The sequence below is a fragment of the Ranitomeya variabilis genome, chromosome 1 (assembly GCF_051348905.1).
Source record: "Ranitomeya variabilis isolate aRanVar5 chromosome 1, aRanVar5.hap1, whole genome shotgun sequence".
NCBI classification, from domain to species: Eukaryota; Metazoa; Chordata; class Amphibia; order Anura; family Dendrobatidae; genus Ranitomeya; species Ranitomeya variabilis.
The window spans coordinates 840,129,617-840,146,142 of record NC_135232.1 but is presented as its reverse complement, the minus strand read 5'-3'; the positions used below and the strand labels follow the sequence as shown (position 1 = coordinate 840,146,142).

Here is a 16,526-nt window from a genome sequence, read left to right as displayed (position 1 = left end):
GGTTGTTCATTGCTTTTACTTCCCAGTGTTCCACTCTGTTATTTGTGAGTGTATATTTGTATGATTGGTACTTTCATTTATCCCTGTACGTCTTTCCCTTGTTAGTCTGGTTTGTGTATTCTTATGTACAACTGCTCCCCACTTCCTTGGTGACAGATAAGGGCTGATTCAGGAACTCAGCAAGGTATGTGGCCCTGGCATCTTCACCATTAGAAATAATCTGGGGAGCAGGGATAGCTAGGGTGCCCCTAGCTTTAGGGATAGGGACTGAGCCCCAGGATATTAAACTACAGTCTTGTGACACCATATTAATGCATCACAATTACCTGGTTTTAAGTGTCCATCCAGATCAGCTGGTCCCCCTGGCGTTATCGAACTTATAAATATTCCAAGATCTAGCTTTCCTGCTGTTTCTCCACCCATAATCTGGAACCCTATAGAAATTGTATATATTTGTGATGAACCGTCAAGAGATAACGTTTTATGTTGTAGTCACATTACTAGTAAAAGCCAACTAAACAGGACTGTACTAGTTTGAGTATGTACTTTAGCACTTCTGTTCACACAAAGGACACATATCTGTTTGGAGTAACAAATATGTGCAGGCAGTCATTAAAGAGAATATGTCACCATGATTTTGCCACCTACTCAGAAAAGCATAATGTAGAGACAGCAACTCAGATTATAGCGATGTATCCCTAACTGGGCTGCTTGCTGTAGTTTTGATAAAACCACTGTTTTACCAGCAGGACATTATCAATAGAGGCCTAGTAAACCTGCTGCCATGTAATCCTCTGTATTTATGAGCTCTTTATAAACCTGTCTCCACCACTGACGTGCATAGACAGAAAGCTGACAATTGTACACAGAAAGCTGACAATCAGTGACGTGGCCATGTAATATAGAGCTTAGCATTCAGAGAACTAAAAGGAAAAGTAGCACCAGAACACAAAATTGGACCAATAAGAAAGTGACAGAGAATAATTATCACAAAATTAATTTTTATTTTATAGCAATAGTGACAAGCATAAAAATATATATAAAAATGTATTAATCATATATAGTACAATACAAGAATGTGCACAAATAAAGCCGCATATAATAGGGCAAGCCAGTTAATATAACAAATAATAGTAAAAAGCAATCTATAGCTTGTATTATCCTGAGAAAATGGATAAAAATATATATGTGCAGGGTAGCAGCCAGATAAAAAAATTTCAAAAATAGTGTAAACCAAAATATATATAATTATATATGAAAAAGTGCTATGTGCAATAACTAATTCCCACCAGGGGGTGGTGCAATAGACCAAATCAAGACAATGTGATAGGAGAAAAAAAGTGCTATGTGCAATGACTGATTACCATCACAAGGGGCATCTTAATCCAAGGGCCAAGTAAGGTGCCAAGTAAGGTGCTATGTGCAATGACTGGTTACCATCACAAAGTGCATCCTGATATAAGGGCCAAGTAAGATGCTCAGTGCTGCATTAGAAAATACGCCAGATTACTTACAATTTATCAGGGAAAAATTCCAAGGCTGCCAACGGCTAATTGTGTGCACCCCGACGCGCGTTTCGGACGCACAGTCCTTCGTTCCCCTGACGAAGGACTGTGCGTCCGAAATGCGCGTCGGGGTGCACACAATTAGCCGTTGGCAGCCTTGGAATTTTTCCCTGATAAATTGTAAGTAATCTGGCGTATTTTCTAATGCAGCACTGAGCATCTTACTTGGCCCTTATATCAGGATGCACTTTGTGATGGTAACCAGTCATTGCACATAGCACCTTACTTGGCACCTTACTTGGCCCTTGGATTAAGATGCCCCTTGTGATGGTAATCAGTCATTGCACATAGCACTTTTTTTCTCCTATCACATTGTCTTGATTTGGTCTATTGCACCACCCCCTGGTGGGAATTAGTTATTGCACATAGCACTTTTTCATATATAATTATATATATTTTGGTTTACACTATTTTTGACATTTTTTTATCTGGCTGCTACCCTGCACATATATATTTGTATCCATTTTCTCAGGATAATACAAGCTATAGATTGCTTTTTACTATTATTTGTTATATTAACTGGCTTGCCCTATTATATGCGGCTTTATTTGTGCACATTCTTGTATTGTACTATATATGATTAATACATTTTTATATATATTTTTATGCTTGTCACTATTGCTATAAAATAAAAATTAATTTTGTGATAATTATTCTCTGTCACTTTCTTATTGGTCCAATTTTGTGTTCTGGTGCTACTTTTCCTTCTAGGTAGTGGTTTTACACTATAATTCTGGCACACGGGTGACCCACTTATTATAATATATATTTATACATTTTTTTATATCTTTATTTGGATTTCATATATTGGTGTCATTTCTGTGTCTGTTACTAATTCAGAGAACTAGTAGATCCAGTCGCAGATTAAACAGCGATTTTATCAAACTGCTGCAAGCAGCCCAGTAAGTTATGCGCCACTTGAATCAGGGCCTTCCTACATTATCCTTCTGCTTCCTGTGATGTCACGTTGATAGAGCAGCTTCTTCTCTTCCAGTTTGCTCTGCCGATGGGGCGTCACTGCGAATGTTATGTTTCCCACTGCCTACTGCGGGGAGACGACTGTCAATCAGCATGGCTGTGATGACCAGTCGACAAAGCAGACCAAAGTGAAAGAGCTGCTCTGTTGACATGAGGTCAAAGAAAGCAGGAGAATCGCTGTCTGAGCCAGAACACAACGACACAGGACAAAACAGGCTGGTAGTTAGCAACTACATGACGATAAGTTCTTAGCCCCATAGTCCAAAAAACAAGTACCGTACTTGATACTCCATTTAATGCTGTAATATAATACTTATTTATCTGTGTTGACCTTTTTAACCTCAGTTAATGGACATGGGGTTTTCCTAGTGATCAATATGTAACTACAGTATACAGATAATGCTGTAATTTAAACGCTGCACACATGAGTTACCGGTATGTGTTTTCAAAGATAACGTATGCACTCACCAAGATCATATTTGGGATCTTTCTTTAACTTCACCAAAGAAATCTCTCTTTCAGGAGTACATCCAGACATTTTACTCAGCATGGCTTCTAATGAAGATACAGCAAATATTAATAAAAACTTACAAAGATCTACTTTTTTTTACAATTATTAAACATAATGAAGCTGATGCACAAATAAATGTGCAGTATTGCCCATAGAAACTAAATTCTACTCTAAGGCTATGTGCACACGCTGCGGATTTTGCTGCGGATTGGCCGCTGCGGATCCGCAGCAGTTTTCCATGCGTTGTACAGTACCATGTAAACCTATGGAAAACAAAATCCGCTGTGCACATGCTGCGGGAAAAAACGCGCGGAAACGTGGCGTTGTTTATTCCGCAGCATGTCAATTCTTTGTGCGGATTCTGCAGCGGTTTACACCTGCTCCTCAATAGGAATCCGCAGGTGTAAAACCGCAGAAGAAATCCGCACAAAAAAAAACAAAACGCGGTAATTCCGCAGGTAATCCGCAGTGTGCTTTACCTGCGGATTTACCAAAATCAGTCAGGAAAAATCTGCAGAGTAAACCGCAACATGTGCAAATACCCTTAAGGAAAACCTCTCACCAGGTAAAAAGAGTACAGTTTTCTCTATTTTTATTATTCCCATATTCTATTTTGTTTTTTAATTTATTTATTTTTTTAACTTTACCAAAGCGTTTCAGAGATATGGACCTTTTCATTTGGTGCCAATTTGTATGTCTTTACAAGGGGGTGGTGCTTACGGTAATAATGCAGACCAGCCTAAAGACACGCCCCCAAATAATCCGGTGAGCTGTTGCTAAAGAAATAGAAATTAGAACTAAATAAAAAAGTCCACATCTCTAGAACCATATCACATTTGTAGGTTTTTAGGCATCATAACAAAATTGTACACCATCTTTCTATAGACTCTCATAGTATGTGGTAATATTAAAAATAAACTCTGTGAGAAATTACCTATATAAAAAAATGAAGCCACAACTACTATACTTGGCTTTGCACCATGGCTTTAAACTGTGTTTCCAGTGACAGTGTCATGCTTGTTACTGACATTTCACAAGAGCTCCTATATAAAGACGTTCTTCAATACTGAGGAGCTTTTGTTTGTTGAGAGAGTGTCCCGAAGAGACTAATTATCTGATCTCAGAATAATAAAATATATACTAACTACGCTGTAATCACGTATTGTTTAATATCAGTAAGAAATTAGGAACTTTCTATAACTTGTTAAGACAAACACTTGGTCATTTATATAACAAAATAGTTTTTAAACAAGTTTTTTTGGTTTCAGAAAGATCCTTTGCTCCAGGTGTAGCTCGTTTTAAGTAAACAAACTGAGCTTTACTCACCCTCCTCAGGTCCAATGCTGAGTTTTTGCCACTGCTCTCACTGTCTGCTATTCATCACGTTGACAGCGCTGCAGCCAATCATGGAGCTCAGCAGGTTTTGGGAGGCACATGTCATCTACTTGAGCAGAGCTGCAGAGCTCAGTTATTGACTGCAACACTCTTGATGTGACATCAGCACTGCAGACAATAACAGGCCCAGGGAGGAGCGATGGGTACTCAGCACTGGACATGGGAAGGAGGGGGCGGATTCAGGGGGGAGAGTAATGCACAGTACGTCTGTTTTTGAAAAAAAACAAAAACACATAGGGCCACGTAGAGGGGTTTTCCAAAACAGAAATTCCCTCTAACCCCTGCATGACATATGACCTACATGTACATCATATGTTGTTTCCCTGCCTTTCATGCGGGCTCGCCCGCCGAGACTGCATCTTTCCCAACAGATGATGGTAGATTTAATCAGTCATCATGTACATCCTATGGCTGTTAACATGATAATCTTAACCTGTTAAAACATATGCCGGCAAAAAGGAGGGTCGCTCCACGCTCCCATTGGTGAGCCAGTCTCGTGGTCATGGGGCACCGATGGATCGTCATGACAGCAGACCCCTGTGCCTGTCATTAGGATCCTCCTATGAAAGCCAGCCCGTGGCTGGTTTTCACAGGAGATTGTGGTTTTAGCACTGCTATGTAGAACACAGCAATAGCTTAAGAATAACATTGGTTAGCATATATATTTCTCTTTTTATAGATATCCAAATAAATAGTACGAAACAAAGGCCAACCAATGTAAAATATGGACCCAATATGGACAAATCGTCAATTAAATCTAACAAACACAAAGAATTTATAACGATCAAAAAGTCTAAAAACTTATAAATATAAAATTTATACTTTATTAACAAATAATACAAAGGATACAGGGGATATTACAGTAGCTGTGAAACACACATGAAGAACACTTGGGGGCTAGCAAGACCCAGAGGACCAGAATCCAGGTATTATCTAAATAATATTAAACACTAGCATCACAAAAGAATGGGGGTATATAATAAACACCCTTGCATAATAGCACCATACAACAATATTGTAGGGGTACATGTACAACAGTCAAGCATCATAGCAGCATACATTTAAAACTGTTGTATAGTGTATCTGTCCCCATACGCAGCAACATCACTACTCATCAGTACAACAATGACTGATTTAATCAAATGGCAGGTTGCATGGCCGAAACACATTCACATAAAGTGCTAAAGTGCTAAGGTAGAAGGCAAATGTGATGCATAATTAATTATAACCATAGTTCCCAGAATTACCTATCAGATGTAAAAGTTGATGGCCCAGAGGATCCAGCTGCCCACCCCGACGCGCGTTTCGGATTGCACCTTCGTCAGGGGGCCCCCTTTTTTGCTAGGTTCACTAAATGCTAAAATTTACCTGCCATTATGATTCTCCAGGTCATTACGAGTTCATAGACACCAAACATGTTTAGATTCTATTTTACCTAAGTGGTGAAAAAAAATTCCAAACTTTGCGGAAAAAAAAAAAATTGTGCAATTTTCCGATACCCGTAGTGTCTCCATTTTTTGTGATCTTGGGTTGAGCTGACATTTTTAATGATACCATTCTTTTGATCGCCCGTTATTGCATTTTAATGCAATGTCGCGGTGACCAAAAAAACGTAATTCTGGCGTTTTTAATTTTTTTTTTATTGCTACGCCTTTAGCGATCAGGTTAATCCTTTTTTTTATTGATAGGTTGGGCAATTCTGAACGCGGCAATACCAAATATGTGTAGGTTTGATTTTTTTTATTATTATTATTTTATTTTGAATGGGGTGAAAGGGGGTGATTTAAACTTTTATATTTTTTCATATTTTTTAAAACATTGTTTTCTTACTTTTGCCATTCTTCAATAGCCTCCATGGGAGGCTAGAAGCTGGCACAACTTGATCGGCTCTGCTACATAGGAGCGATGCATAGATCGTTCCTATGTAGCTGAATTACTGCATTGCTATGAGTGCTGACCACAGGGTGGCGCTCACAGCAATCTGGTATAAACAACTATAGAGGTCTTCAGGTGACCTTTGGTTGTCATGCCAATGCTCCGATGACCCCCGATCACGTGACGGGGGTCACCAGTGCACGCACTTCAGGCCTGATGGCTGAAAGCGCTTGTTATATGCCACTGTCAGCGTTTGACAGCGGCATTTAACTAGTTAATAGCGGCGGGTGGATCGCGATTCCACCCGCCGCTATTGGGGGCACATGTCAGCTGTACAAAACATGTCCCAGCTTTGATGTGGGCTCACTGTCGGAGCCCGCATCAAAGAAAGAGATGTGACGGCGGAGGTCGCGAAGGGGTTAAAAAAAACTTGATTGGACTTGTACTCCGTTTTTTTTGTATAGGATAGCTGTAGAGTCCCTATAGTTTTTTATGAGTGCTATGTAACATTTATAATCCCCACTTCTAAAGGAGGAACAAAAGTAGACATCGCCATAGGAACCAAAGGACAACTGAATTTGCGTTAAAGATTGTGCTGTCAGTCCTTTCACAGTAACCCAGCAGTCTGTCCTTGGTTAAGGCACCACTGACAGACCCAATACAATGTCTGTTATCCTCTAGTCAAACGCATGATTTTCTCAACAATAGTGATTATTAATGGCTATTTATGCAATGTTCTTCTTTAGAAGGCCAATCTAAACTTAAGTGGTTGTCTAAGTGTTTCCAATCATCAAGTTCTCTGAACCTAAAACACTTTTCCATTATTAGGCCACATTGTCAACCAAAAAAGCTTGGTAAAATAATTAAGCTGGAGGAGATGTACCAGTCTACTTAATGTCTTACTAGAAGCTGGGTAGCCTTTTCCTTAGGAGGACTTTCCAAAACACACATTAGTGCTGACCATGTGATATCCATTTTTTAATCCAGTAGAGACCGTGTTAGGTCTAGCCAATGTGGCAGAGTGACTGGAAACAAATCTGTATTTTCCTGTACTTCTTCTAATCCCCCACTCATAAATGTGCTCTCTTAACAACAATTATTTCCCAGTTTCTGCTTTCCCTTTTTCCAAATTTACAGCATTACGATTTACGGAAGCCACAAATTTCACTTGTATGATTCATTTACCCTCATTTTGATTTTTTAGTTGGACCTCTTTTCCCTATCCAGGTCCTGACAGAAATCCTTTCTAGTCTTACATACTGCAATATTTTCCAACCATCCTAGATCATATATGTACTTTATAAATGTATGATTTGAGAAAATGTTCCTTTAATGCAATGCAGGATAAACTGAGCAATGACTGGAATCAATGCAGGAATGTGGACACTGAAGAATAACATCCCATAGGCTGAATATTTTTTTGCCGTTGAGCCATGGATTTCTAAGCTAAAGATGGAAGTCATTAGGATCAGATCTGTGTTACATCAGTGATTGAAAGGTGTTGTAAGGAACGAGTCGGCAAAACAAACCCTCAAGAATGTTAACAACCGCACAGCGAACATTCTCAATCCCAGAGAGAATCGAAGAACGACCTCCAAAGCTTTCTCTGCTTCATATAGCTTTGCAGAGAAATGTTATGACAAGTGATGCTTCCCACACAACTGGTCACATGGCAAACATCCCTTTACTGGACAAGAAAACCCATAGTATAATCTATCTAACATGTACTTAGTTATAGATAGATAGATAGATAGATAGATAGATAGATAGATAGATATATAGATAGATAGATAGATAGATAGATAGATAGATAGATAGATAGATAGATAGATAGATGGATCTGGCAAAGATTAAGAGACCACCACATCAAAACCCTGTCATGGTCATGGGCAGCCCAATCTCCAGACCTGAACCCCATTGAAAACCTCTGGAATGTAATCAAGAGGATGATGGATAGTCACAAGCCATCAAACAAAGAAGAACTGCTTACATTTTTGCACCAGGAGCAGTGTGAAAGACTAGTGGAAAGCATGCCAAGACGCATGAAAGCTGTGATTAAAAATCATGGTTATTCCACAAAATATTGATTTCTAAAACTCTTCCTGAGTTAAAACATTAGTATTGTTGTTTCTAAATGATTATGAACTTGTTTTCTTTGCATTGTTTGAGGTCTGAAAGCACTGAGTTTTTGTAATTTTGACCATTTCTCATTTTCAGAAAAAAAATACAAAATGTATCGCTTGGAAACATGTCAGAAGTTTATAGAATAAACTAGATGGTGGCCCGATTCTAAAGCATCGGGTATTCTAGAATATGTATGTATGTATGTATGTATGTATGTCACACTGTGAGTGGGGGTTAAATTCTGCACCAATATCGCTGATTGGTCGCGGCCAGCTGGGCGCGACCAATCAGCGAAGCGTGGTTGAAATCCCGCACCAAATCGCAGCCGGACTGCGTTTCGCTGATTGGTCGCGGATGGCCGGGCACGACTAATCACCGAAGTGGTGTTTAAATCCCGCGGAAATATCGCTGATTGGTCGCGGCCGGCCACGTAGTATATAGCACAGACACGAAGTATATAGCAGCAACGTAGTATATAGCACAGCCACGTAGTATATTGCACAGCCACGTAGTATATAGCACAGTCACGTAGTATATAGCACAGCGATGTAGTATATAGCAGCCACGTAGTATATAACACAGCCCACGTAGTATATAGCACAGCCACGTAGCATATAGCAGCCACGTAGTATATAACACTGAAAGCCACATAGTATATAGCACTCATGTAGTATATAGCAGTCATGTAATATATAGCAGCCACGTAGTATATAACACAGCCCAAGTAGTATATAACACAGCCCACGTAGTATATAACAGCCCACGTAGTATATATATAGCACAGCCCACGTAGTATATAACACAGCCTACGTGGTATACAGCAGTGTGGGCACCATATGCCTGTGAAAAAAAGAATTAAAATAAAAATAGTTATATACTCACCTTCCGTCGTCCACCGAAGCTGTCCCGCTCCTCGCGATGTGGCCGGCAGCTTCCGTTCCCAGTGATGCACTGCGAAATTACCCAGATGACGTAGCGGTCTCGCGAGACCGCTAAGTCATCTGGGTAATTTCGCAATGCATCTCTGGGAATGGAAGCTGCCGAGAGCATCGGGAGGTGCGGGAAAGCTGCAGAGGCGACGGGAGGTGAGAATAGCATGATTTTTTTTTTTTTTAAATGGCGCTGACTGGAGGGGAGTAGGGAGGGGGCACTGACTGGAGGAGAGTAGGGAGGGGCCAATTTGCAGCCGGACTAGGCCTGTTGCTGATTGGTCAGCGAATCGGTGAAATTCTTAAACTGCAGACATCAGCAGTTCTTGTCAACTGTAGGAATATTTATTTTCCTCATATGGTAAATGTATAAGCTCTGGTAAAAATTAAGAGACCACTGCAAAATGTTCAGTTTGTCTGATTTTTCTCTTTAAAGGTATATTTTTGAGTAAATTGTTCATCTATATATATAATTGTCTAAGGGGTACTTCCGTCTGTTTGACTGTCTGTAACGGAAATCCCGCGTCACTCATTGGTCGTGGCCGGGCGCTTATTCGCCCCTCCCTACTTCCGTCCAGTCAGTGCCCGCTTCATACGCTAAGTCATCTGGGTAATTTCGCAATGCATCCCTGGGAATGGAAGCTGGCGGCAGCCTCACGCGCATCGGTGGACGGCGGAAGGTGAGAATAGCGTGATTTTTAATTTTTTTTATTATTTTTAACATTATATCTTTTTACTATAGATGCTGCATACGCATACGTTAACGCTGCCATTAACCCTTTGTGAGCGCTGACTGGAGGGGAGTATGAAGCGGGCACTGATGGGACGGAAGTAGGGAGGGGCGAATTCGCGCCCGGCCGCGACCAATGAGCGACGCGGGATTTCCGTTACAGACAAACAGACGGAAGTACCCCTTAGACAATTATATATATAGATGAACAATTTACAATTTACTCAAAAATATACCTTTAAAGAGAAAAATCAGACAAACTGAACATTTTGCAGTGGTCTCTTAATTTTTGCCAGAGCTTATACATTTACCATATGAGGAAAATAAATATTCCTACAGTTGGCAAGAACTGCTGATGTCTGCAGTTTAAGAATTTCACATTGAAGTTTGTTTAGAAAGAAAGAAAAAAAAAAAATCAGCAATGCCCATCATTAGCATAAATTACGTATAGGGGTAAAACATGTGCAGAACATATTGGCTCCATCCAAATGAAAAATATAAGTACTTTTCTGTACAGTAAATTCACAGCCAAGCAGGTGTGGGATGAGGGATACCAACTGTCCAAAAAGAACAGATTGTCCAGAAAATTGAGGAATTTCGTCGAATGTTTTTAGTATAAAATAGATGCACATGTTTTTCTCTTAAAATATTTATCATGGATTTTTGATTTTCTACTTTGTCCTCAAAGGTCTCTCTACCAAGGCCAAGCCAATATATCTCTTCCTTTGCAGTGATGAGTTGTATTTTTAAACACCATTAATTTTACCATGTAGTGTACTGGAAAATGGGAAATAAAATTCCAAGTGCTGTGAAATTGCAAAAAAGTGCAATTCCACAATTGTTTTTTGTTTTTTAATACCATGTGTACTAAATGCTAAAACTTACCTGCCATTATCATTCTCCAGGTCATTATGACTTTGCAGATACCAAATATGTATAGTTTCTTTTTTATTTAAGTGGTGAAAAAAAGTCACCATTTTCCGAGACCCATAGTGTCTCCATTTTTCATGATCTGGGGCTGGGTGATGACTCATTCTTGTGTGTGCTGTGCTGATGTTTTTACTGATACCATTTTGCGTAGATTCAATGTTTTGATCACCTGTTATTGCATTTTATTGCAGTATTGCAGATACAAAAAAAAAGTAATTTTGGTGGTTTGATTTTTCTTCTCATTACACCATTTACTGATTGGATTAAATCTTTTATATCTTGATAGATCGGTGTTTCTGAATGCGGCGATACCAAACGTGTATTTTTTTATTGTTTTATTTTGAATGGGGCAAAAGGGGGGTGATTTTAACTTTCTTATTTTTAGTATTTTTTTTAAAGGGAATCTGCCACCTACTTTTTCTTAAATAAGCTTTGGCCACCGCCATTAGGGGGCTTATCTACAGCATTACAGAATGCTGTAAATACGCCCCCGATGTAACCTGAAAGATAAGAATTATATTCACCCAGGGGCGGTCCGGGTCCGATGGGTGTCGCGGTCCGGGTCCGGCGCCTCCCATCTTCAGGACTTCCTCTTCCTTGCTTCATGTCGCGGCTCCAAGATCCAAGGTCCAAGAAGCCCAGCGCCTGTGCAATGCAGTACTTTACTCTGCCCTCAACAGGGCAGATAAAGTTTGCCTGTGCGGGAGCCACGACAGGAAGCAAAGAAGAGGATGTCATCGCATGAAGATGGGAGGCGCCGGACTCGGACCGCGACGCATATCGGACCGGACCACCCCTGGGTGAGTATAATCTAACTTGTTTTTCTTATCTTTCACGTGACATCAGGGGCTTATCTACAGCATTACAGAATACTGTAGATAAGCCCCTAATGGCGGTGGCAAAAGCTTATATATGAAAAAGTAGGTGACATATTCCCTTTAACTTTTTTGCTTCAATACTCTTCTAAGCAGACTTGAAGCTGTCATCTTCTGATCACTTGTGCTACACATAGCAGGGCTCCTGATGATGAAATGATCATCTGCTATGAACGCTGGACACAGGGCAGCGCTCATAGTAGATTTGCAATGATAAGCACAGGGGTCTCCTGCAGGCCCATCGGTGCCCCGTGAACATGAGATGCGTGATGATGGGTGTGGTTAGTGCCCCGCTTCAGAGATTGACAGCGGCATTTAACTTGTTAACAGCTGGCGATGGATCGCAATCCCACCTGCGGCTGTTAGGGGCACATAACAGCTGTCATGTGTCTGAAAAGATGTGGGTTCAGAGCTGGTCGTAAAAGCGTAAAATTAACTTTTGGGATTGCTACCTGCTTTAGGTGGCACCAGAGACCCTGCTCTCTTCTATTAGGGTATGGTCACACTATCAGTATTTGTAGCCAAAACCAGGAGTGGAACAATCAGAGGAAAAGTATAATAGAAACACATCACCACTTCTGCATTTATCACCCACTCCTGGTTTTGGCTTACAAATACTGAGGTGAAATATTGAGCAAATATTGACAGTTTCTTTAATATACTGTATACTCTTAACGGTATTTTTTTATTTTTTTGCTGTATTATTTTTAACTCCTTTATTTCTCTTGTCATTTGTATTATCCTTTCACAGTTGGTTTGTTGCTTCATTCAGCGTTTACATCGTGACCAGTCTTGTTTTATCCATCAACAACTAACAACATGTGAACATATGAACACAATTCACCATGCAGTCAAAATCCGTGCAGTAATACTTCTTACTGATGGGTTTTTTCTTAAGATGTTATGTGCTGCTTGTACTTTTCATTGGGTATAATAGGGCTGCAGGTATCCTTGTTGGTTGCTATGTGCATAGCTAATGTGTCCATATGTTTGAGTTTCCACTATGTAACAATCAGTGGTGTGCGTGCCTGCGTCCCGCCTGTCTGAGCCGTCGCGCTGCTCCCGGCATCTATATGGGTGCTTGCGCATGCTCAGGAGACTTGGCAATGTGTTCTTGTCTCCCGGCCATGCGTGGTCCCCCTTGATTGCTGTGCGTGACGTGGCAGGCACGCATGATGGGATGTGCATGCGCCGACGTAATCGGCTGCTACTGGTCTATCGAGACCATGTGATCAAAGGTCCTGGTGGTTAAAGAGTAATTAAAGGTCCTATTCATTCTCCCCCCGAGGAAGGTGAATACATTATTCGCGAAACACGAGTTTGGGTTCATTTTATATCCCTGTGACCACCATCTCTGTCCACTATGGGTAAGGTGCAATATCTGCTATAGGCAAGTTATACTTTACACAGCTTTGGGCTAATGTGTTATTTATTGGGTCATTATGACAAGCATCTGTATGCAATTCTACAACTCATCACCTATGCTGTACTTTAGATTAACTGAATAGCTATGCCCCTCCATGATTGGACTCATACCTTCTGTATTTATAGTCTGATACTTACTACCTGTCACTTGGGAATTTTGGTTCTTTGTCATCCTTATCTGTCATTATAGGTCACATGTGTTTTTATTTCCCACGATCAAAGTATGGTACATTTAAAACACTAGATCTTGGAATAAAAATAAAGTTCTACACTGTGATGTGGATGGATGCGATAAAAAATATTCCTGTGCTGCGATAATTTCATAAATGTGCCCCTGCTGTGTACTGTGTAATGGCTGTGTCTGCAAGGTCAGACACAGCCATTACTCAGTACATAACGGGCACATTTATAAGATTATCTTAGCATAGAAACATTTTGTTTTAAACACATCCAATTGTTGAACTTCATTTTTATTACAAAATTTAGTGATTAAAATAAACTTTGTTTGTGGGACAACCCCTTTAAGGAGAAACTTTACCTTAGGCCACCTTGTTTGTCTGTAAAATGTATCTGTCCTTCATTCTTAGCCATGTTGTCCATAGAAAAAAACATAAAAAGGTATATGTTTGGCAAGAGGGTGTAGAATAGTCAAAAATTCTGGTGAAAAAAAGCTGCATACATCAGTATATGTATATGCTTTCCCATCATCTCATCATCGGCACTTTTCCAGACCTATGTTTATTCATCTTACTACAATATGAGAGTTCCAAATGCAGGCCTTGATGAATCAGGGGCCCACACAATATATTCAGTGTCCATTTGCTTACAGAAAGATGCTTGCTGCACATGTACTGTTGTCCTTCATTGTATTAGGTTAGATACAGGAACTTGTGTATGTATTTTTTATCCTATATACTGATCAGATCACTACACAGAGGACATGATCTCATGAACTTGCCCCAGGAAGAAGCCAACAGGTGAAATCTAGGGTCAGGTAAATGCTAGTGTACAGTGTATTTGATTTACCATAGTTTTTTTTACTTATTTATTTTTGTCAATATAATAAAAAACCAAACTGGAAGCTAATTGTCTGGCAGTGAGGCTTTATGTCCAGTCATTCTTTAAACAGAGCCTGACAGCTGACACATGCTGCCCGATCCAAGGGCAGCATGTATCAGACAATGGCTATGTGTCTTCAGTCACATATGTTTAACTCACAGAAGCTGCGGTGTTTCAGAGAAGAAAGCGATAGGGAGACTAGCTGGACAGTAGGTCCTTGACAGCTTCTGCCAGCCCACTGCTGTTGAATGACAGTGGATCAGGCAGCATGTATCAGCTGTCCGGTTCACTTTAAGGGATACTCATGACAGTATTGTTGGGTAAAATAATTATAGTGGTACAGAGAACATGAGCTGTCACCTCCATCCTGGTAGTGGGGACTAGGAACCCTCATTCCCTGTGCGACATAGATCAGCAGTGGGGACTGCACATAGCTCATAGGAACCGCATCTTAAGGGTAAGTTCACACAGGGCGTTTTCCCTTTTTTTTCTGCAGCAAAACCTGATCTTCTTGGCAGGAAAGAAGCGCTGTCAAAAACACAGGTTTAGGTGCATTTTTGGTTGCGTATTTGGCGCGTTTTTTTTTTCTCTTTGTCCATGCTAATGTCCTTGGCTTTTCAGCAGCAAAAACGCAGCAAATAATGATACTTGCGTTTTTGCTGCGTTTTTTCAACACCCATTCAAGTCAATGGGTGAAAAAACACAGCAAAAACGCTGAAAAAAGTGACATGCTCTATGTCCAAAAAACGCAGCAAAGCACAAAATACTGATCAAACAAAAACCCAATATGTGTGCATGAGATTTCTGAAATCTCATAGGCTTTGCTGGTATTGTAAAAAGCAGCTGAAAATGATCATAAAAAAGCAGCAAGAACGCCCTGTGTGAACTTACCCTAAAGCAGATCTGTCTCCAGATTGAACAGAACACACTTTTACTTTGAAAATCCATATTATAATGGCTGTATAATTGTTTTTGAAAGTTTTCCCATCTAAAATGTAATATGTCCTAATGGACTGAGATTATGTTGTAATATCATCTGGTTCTAGCTATTACCTGCCGCTGATTTATTTCACATTCAATCTGTTTTACATAATCCATATTAGGTGCAGGAATGTTTTGTAGTTCTTGGGAAGATGTTACTAAGTCTGTGTCAAGTTTCAGCTTGTGCTTACGCCTATTGTTCTTGTCTGCATCAAAAGTCACCAGCAGTCTGATTATTGTGCAACAGGTATTACATACTAGATCACATAGAGGGTGCAGCCAAGCACCAGGTGTAGAATGGGTCCGAGCCGAGGAATATGTTGTAAGCCTCTCAAAAACGTAACCTAAATCTGACACGTTCCTGTCCCCTAAAGTGATATATGCGCTACCACCCAAGAAAACATCCAAAGATGTATGAATCACATACCATTTCCTTTATAAAGATTTGGTGAGGAAGGATTGCTGAGACTATGCATACTGACACCTGTAACAGAGAATATAACAGTCATCAAACAGTAAGCAGTAAATCACACCACATGAATGAATGAACAAACTAGAAAATAATCATGAGAGTAATGAAAACCTAATTATGATCTCTATCTACTGAAAAGTGTAAAGGGAATGTGCCAACAGAAAATGGCCTAAAGTTTAAATCAGGGTTTTGTATTAGCGTATGTACGTATGTGCACACGATCAGTAAACGCTGCGCGTTGGAAGCAGCATCCAGATCTTACAGCATAACGGATGGGATGTCAAGACCTCCCATGCCCACTTTGCGCGCACAGACGTTTGCGGGTCACCCATGGAGATGGACAAGTGACACATCTTTTCAGACCACAGCATGTCAATTTATCTCACAGAGATGAGAGCCTCCGTAGGATAAATTTCACTTGTAGAATGTATTCTTTATGAATCCACGCGGTTCAATGAACACATGCGGAATCACCTCCATTCAATAGCCAGCAGCGCTTTGTACGCAGCGCATGTCCATGCATATCCATCCATACATTTTTTTTAAATGTTTGGCAATGTTTTTTTTAGACATCACAATCTGTATTAAAAATAATTTAAATATTAAGATTTTCCCACTGGCCACCAGGGTTATTGAACATTCCTTCAGGAAAAGTTTTCAGAAGACTCGTTATCATC

At 40.1% G+C, this 16,526-nt stretch overlaps 1 protein-coding gene across 6 annotated transcripts in view; it reads right to left on the bottom strand.

Moving 5' to 3' along the window:
* The window catches only part of PTPN13 (protein tyrosine phosphatase non-receptor type 13), a 329,585-nt gene that overhangs the window by 81,844 nt on the left and 231,215 nt on the right, over positions 1 to 16,526 (bottom strand). For 5 of the 6 annotated variants that reach the window (XM_077275828.1, XM_077275826.1, XM_077275830.1 and 2 more), the window contains 3 exons: positions 15,805 to 15,861; positions 3,012 to 3,098; positions 327 to 434 (listed from right to left, as the gene is read on the bottom strand). In XM_077275828.1, the coding sequence (XP_077131943.1) occupies positions 327 to 434; positions 3,012 to 3,098; positions 15,805 to 15,861 (252 nt within the window). The remainder of the gene's footprint in view (positions 1 to 326; positions 435 to 3,011; positions 3,099 to 15,804; positions 15,862 to 16,526) is intronic. The other variant, XM_077275829.1, reaches the window with a different exon arrangement.